Below are 6,547 nucleotides of genomic sequence, written 5' to 3'. Positions count from 1 at the left end.
GTTAAATTGTAACTTTTCCATGATAAAATAATGCTAGAAAACAAAATCCAAGCAATAAAATGTGTTTTTAAAAGTTTATACAGGTTTGAAAACCCCCATTAATAAAAATGTATACCAAAAGAAGGCATAGGTGACAACTTGGATACAGTTGTGAAATTATTTAATAATATTTAGTAACAAAAAAAAAAAAAAAACAAAAAAAAAAAAAAACACAACTAGTCCGACCAGCCCACAATATTCCCTCCCATATGTTATTTAGATAACAGCACTAGACGTCGTAATTAGGATTCTTTCTGAGAATGACAAATCCCTCAAGGATGGGGGTCACGGGAAGATATTCCTCTGTTGCTAGTTCTGCCCGCTCACCATGTGCCAGTAAGACAGGGGTAGTATGCGTCTGGAAACCAGTGATGGTCTTGGGCTTCCCAGCCTGACCCACAACATCTACAGCCTACAGAAGAAAAAAAAAATCATTGCATTAAGGTAATGTGACATTTTCTTTGCTGTCTGGCAAGTTTGTGTGAAAGTTCATAGCAGCCAAATCATGTTACCTTTCTTTTCTAAGCTTCAAAGAAGGAATGACAACTAAAACCACACCACACTATTTTCATGTGTGATCATCCACCGATATGAAAGAAAATGAGGACCCCAGTTTTCTAATTACTCAGGTAAATCATGATGTCTATGTTCTGTTACTTACCTGACCCACTCGAACAGATACTGGTAAAGGCCGCAACTCCTCATCAAATGTGACCAGCATTCGTGGCTGCATTGCAGCTACTAAACCGTAGAGTACGTAATGAGACTTTCCCAAAATAACTAAAAAAAAAAAAAATAAAATAAAAAAAAAAGTTAAATACACATACAGTGATAGAGTGTCTGCCAAAAGAAAAGAAAGCAAAAAGATTAATAGTAAGAGGGTCAAAATGGAAAAAAATAAAATAAAAAAACGACTTACTGTTCCTTACATCCAGAAAAGACACAAGTACAGTTAATAATCCTGCCACTGCTACCTGACTCATGAGCTGGCGGTCACTATGATATGGACATAGCGTAAGTGTGCCTTTGCCGAGGTGTGTCAGACCCTGCAAAACATAGATATCCTCAGTTACAAGGGCGGCTGAAACAAAGTTCATTAGAAAAAAAAAAAATATGTACATACATCTATATATAAAAGATACGAATGCTCTACCCTAGCATAAAGTGTATTCCTTCTCCAGAGTTCCATTGTCTGCAGACACATTTATTACTGTGCATCCACTGACTAAGGGCCCAAAACCGTGCCTATAATTATGCCTCCAATAATTTAAAAGCTGCATTGTGGCAAATATCAATTCATAAAAACTGGCCATTGCCCTCCAGTAAAGCCAATTTTTTTTTTTTTAGATTTTCAAAAGTTTACTGCATTTCTTTGCATACATTTGCCCTTCCATCTTTGTTTTTTTTGGCTGTCCCAAAGTCAAAATAAGGAGCTGGATAGGAGGGCTTTCACGGGAGCAACACAACAGCACAGTAACGTAGATGTCATCTAGGGAACTATGAAAGCACTCCTTCGCAGTGCAGACATACAACAATACGATTCCCCCACTAGTCTGAGTTCTTACAGAGAGAGCAGTGACTAGATATATAAAATAAGATTTTCGTACTCACGATAAAATCTATTTTTGGAGTCCATTGTGGGACAGAATTCAGTTACAGTTTGGTTGTACTGCCACCTACTAAAAGTTTGGTGAAAAAGCAGTACCAAAACGGCAACAGCAAAAAACACAGGGGGACCTGCATCCCTCAATTAAATCCATGAAAAAGGTTTTAAGGCAAGTACAAAAGTGGATTCCATGGTCAGACTACACCTGCTCTTCACAGTATATAGATGTAGTAGGTCAGACCTCAGATGTACAGGTGCCTTGATGCATTCACCAGTTGAGACCTGATTTTTGATCCTATTATCTTTTCTTGCCGGCCTAAAAAAGGGGAGTGGGAGATGATGGAACGGGGAGGGTTCTTCCCCCCTTATCTGCTCCTTGAACTTCTCCCATTTTCTTCTCCTCTCCCCACTTCAGTTTTTTTTTTTCAATCCTTTTGATGGTGAGGTTACATCAGATCTTGAGTACAGCTGGGATCCTCACCTCACACTTTTTCCTCATATATTCCCCCTTGTTACACTTGTCTTAGGATATAGAAAGGGGGGGGGGGATATTTGCACATTGTATTGAACAATTATTTTTCACCTATTTCATGACCAGTCACCATAGGTACCATTGTTACATGAAGGCTCTCTTAAGTATACCTTGGTTGTTTAGAGATTATAAAAGGGTGTGTCTATTCTGCACATCAGGATGTGATGCGTGTTTCTAATGTTCATTGTAATCTGTGCAACTTTTTTTACTCTCTCTCGTTTGTAAACTTATGTGACTTGTAACAGACGCACCTACATATGATAGTGCCATGCAGATTGTAACAGCAGAATGGGCTGAGTATTGTAACTGCTTAATTTCTTAAAATAATTTTAAAAAGTTTATTTCCAAATAGTTTTTATTGGTTTTAAAATTGGGGATACAAAGGAGTAGACAAATCACTAAATATTATAGATTCAGTACAGCATTTTCAAAGAATAATGAAATTTCCTATGGGAACACAGATAGATTTTTATACCCTTGCATGACATGCATTCCTGAGGACCTCAGACATGAATAGCTGGAAGTATCTATTTAGCATCTATTACAAATGGGCCCACTCTTATGTGGAGAATATGGGTATATAAGCTGCTAGTAGTATGAGGGGGTGTGATATTAAACAGGGAGTTTTGAAGTAAGCAGGGTATGGATTTGGGATTGGTTGAGCAGAGCTTGGACAAAAGGTGTTATTTTCGCTTCTCTTTCTCCTTTAATGAGGGAAAAAGAAATTCAGATAGTTGAGACATTCAAAAGAAAATACAACTGAAGGGGTAGGAAACGATCACTGAAAGGTCCAGAAGAAAGGCCCAGAGAGTGACTGCAACGCAAAAAATCACCTGAAGACCCATGTCTGAATTTGAACCTAATCGGGTAAGCCCCTGGCTAGTAAGGGGAAGCCACAGAGGTTCAACATGATGCTCAGGCTAGGACAGAGGAAATCACCAGAACAGCATGAACTAGAAAGACTGTGAAACCAAACTCCCACCAAAACAAGCAGAAGATCATGGAAATGTGAATGATTCCACGCAAAGGAAATAAATATTGACCAAAAAACAAAAAGGAAAACCAAAAGGAAGTGCTGCTGCTACTAATTACTACCACTAGGTGGAGTATATGATTGAAAAGAAAATAAAGTAGATATGACGCCGTTCTGTTTCCGTGTTTTAAAAATAAATTAATTGATGAATATACAAGTGTTGGTGCACTTGCCGTGTGTGCTACATAACTTTACAGTGTCTTATTGACCAAAAGAAATAAAAATATAAATATTAATATAATTGTCAAACTAATATAAATAAACAAAATAAATGTCTCTCTGCTGGTGTGCTAAACCAATTAATCCTCCACAGAAAATTTTCTTTTTCTACAAACTATTGGAACTAAATACAATATAAAAGAGATATAAGAGAGTTAATTACATGTAAAAGCACACATGTAACATATGTGTTAGAGTGCCCGTGCCACAAACAATACGTGGGCAGAACCACAAGAGAACTGCATGTAAGGATCCGGGAGCATATAAACAACATCAAGAAAGGTTTTAATAAACATAGCTTTTCCAGACATTTCAGAGACCATCATAACAGGGATCCTACATGCATGACCTTTTATGGCATAGACAAGATCAAAGGGCATTGGAGGGGGGAAAACAAGAAAATCAAAGTCTCCCAAAATGAAACAAAATGGATCTTCCAATTAGATACTGTCCAACTCATAGGAATGAATATTGATGTAGATTTGAATAGTTTTTTAACTAATTTTTAGAAACATAAATTTTCCTCTGAGCGAATAGCAAATTAAATAGAAACCATAGTACAAAAAGTCCCTTCACATCTACACTAAAGCAATTGGTTGGTTTTATCATAATTTTACTGCCAAAAAATTAAAAAAAAAAAATATGTTTCTATATTTCACCTCTATTGTTCCTCTAAAACAAGCCCTCTTTCAACACCTAAAAACATTTTATATTTTATTTTATGTAATTTTGATATTTTATTTTTATAGTTTATTTTCCTTTTCTTTTTTATATATAGATTATATATGTAATAAACTAATGATTTTAATGTATATAGGGGTATATTTAAATAGATTATTGCGAGGAGTATAGGGTTATGTATCAATTAGAAGGCACACAAAATAGTTTATTTTTTAAGACAGCCTTCATAACTTATAGCATATATAGCAAATGCCTCTCCCAACTCATAACAGCGTTCAGCAAGAAATATAAAATCCTATTAATTTAATAAATACATTTCGCAATAGAACGCTATTAATAGGGCTCCAGAACACTTGAAATGCAGACTTCGGTCTGCATAATATCATCAAATATGGCCATGGGTATTATATTTCACAACAGTGGTTTTAGGTCTGCATTACCTCAACAAAAATGGCCGCCGGGACAAGTGCATATAACATGCGGACTTCGGTCTGCAAAATCTTACCCAAAATGGCCGCTGTCAATGTTAATTACTCAAGTTGCGATTTACTATATAAAAGGAGATGAGGCAATTGCGGTGCACGCTCCAGATGACATCAGTGACGAAACGCGTAGGGCAGGATCTGCACACGCTTTTGCATCACTTCCGGTCACCGGTCTTTGTGTCAGCGACAAATGCTTTTTTATCTTTCACTAAATGTGAGTACCCTTTTCATGATTTTAAGTAGTAAAACAATATCACACTATTGGAATCCTTTTCTCCTATACCTTATATGACATTTGGGACAAGAGTGGAAACTATTAACACACCGGGGAATATCCAGCCTTCAGATTGCTGCACAGTGGCGGATACTGTGAATGCTCCATACCCCAAGAGAGGGGGGGGGGGGGGGGGGGGGGGGGAGTTCCAGTGAGTGCAGTCACAATAAGAGCACAGATAAAGCACGCATGCTGTGACCACCTTTGCAAAAAGAACAATATTGTTTTTTCACCAGCACAGAAGCACCCTAATTTTGGATATTTAAAATTTGGGTCTGCACATATATTTGTATTTTTAATTTCTAATTTTTTAATTTTATATTTCTAATTTTCAATTTTTTCAAAAAGTTTTTTGCACAGAAGCACTTTAAAATCACAAATGGAATCATGTAATAGTTTGTAGAAAAAGAAAATTTTCTGCGGAGGATTTATTGGTTTAGCACACCAGCACAGAGACATTTAATTTTGTTTATTTATATTAGTTTGACAATATATTAATATTTATATTTTTATTTCTTTTGGTCAATAAGACACTGTAAAGTTATGTAGCACACACGGCAAGTGCACCAACACTTGTATATTCACCTGCCAGCGCCGGAGGATGCAAGCCAAGACTTTAGCAGGCCTTAACATATCCACTATTCCTTGCAATCATCATTTCACTATTACCGCTGACCATCTGTGTCCTTGGTTGCAGTTTTAATTAATCTTCGGCCTTCACCTTACTGCTCCTTGTGGTTGCAAAAAAAGCCCCCCTGCTGTCATGCTTGGCTGTGTCTGTATATGCCGGTTCTGACGAGATTTTGTAGGGTCAACTTCAGGGAATTACTAAAAGTATTGGATGACTCACTAAACAGTTGCATATCCCTTGAAAAAGCGACAATGCGAAACATGTCGGGCTAGTATGCAATAACTACCATCTGTGAATCCGTAGTGTACATTTTTCTTTGTCATTCCCTACTTTGACCACCTTGTTTTAAGTTTCAAAAGGAATATGTCTGTTACTCTACATAATATATGTGTTTTTTAAATGTAAACAAACTTTTTTTTTTTTTTTAAAAAGAGAAAAGATATACAGCTTTTTCATATGCTTAACTTACTTGCACCGTGAAAATCCCTCTCCTTTGTACGTCCTTTTAAACTATATTTATTTTGTTTATTTATATTAGTTTGACAATATATTAATATTTATATGTTTATTTCTTTTGGTCAAGACACTGTAAAGTTATGTAGCACACACGGCAAGTGCACCAACACTTGTATATTCACCAATTAATTTATTTTTCAAACACGGAAACAGAACGGCGCCATATCTACTTTATTTTCTTTTCAAGCAGAAGATCATAACTACCTGGTTAAGGAACAGACTCACAGCACTATATGCTCAACAGAAAAGAAAAAAAAAAAAAAAAAACAAACACTGGGGCAAACCCCCAGGAAAACAAGTCCCCAGAGGGAACCTCGGACAGAACCAGGTCTTCAACAAACCAGTCTTACACAGGAAAGCCTACGCCTTACACTTCCAACCCATAGAATTCAGGGAAGGGAATTTCCATAAGGAAGTGTTCACTTAGCAAGATAACCAATGTCTGCAAATGAGATATCCAAAGGATGTTAGAATCAGCACAGTGCAATGCCCGCAAGCAGAGGCATAACTAGAACCTTTAGGGCACTGATG

General features: G+C 36.7%; 1 protein-coding gene across 1 annotated transcript in view; it reads right to left on the bottom strand.

Annotated features, from left to right (window-relative positions):
* Positions 1-175: 175 nt before the first annotated feature.
* Positions 176-6,547, bottom strand: part of PSMD2 (proteasome 26S subunit ubiquitin receptor, non-ATPase 2) — a 45,451-nt gene continuing 39,079 nt past the window's right edge. The window contains exons 19-21 of the mRNA XM_073626598.1: positions 959-1,085; positions 701-819; positions 176-451 (exon numbers count right to left, since the gene is read on the bottom strand). Of these exons, the coding sequence (XP_073482699.1) occupies positions 269-451; positions 701-819; positions 959-1,085 (429 nt within the window). The 3' untranslated portion in view covers positions 176-268. The remainder of the gene's footprint in view (positions 452-700; positions 820-958; positions 1,086-6,547) is intronic.

This window comes from Aquarana catesbeiana, linkage group LG04, assembly GCF_042186555.1.
Source record: "Aquarana catesbeiana isolate 2022-GZ linkage group LG04, ASM4218655v1, whole genome shotgun sequence".
Lineage (NCBI taxonomy): Eukaryota > Metazoa > Chordata > Amphibia > Anura > Ranidae > Aquarana > Aquarana catesbeiana.
Note: the sequence above shows the minus strand (reverse complement) of the source record. Positions and strands in the feature narration are given on the sequence as shown.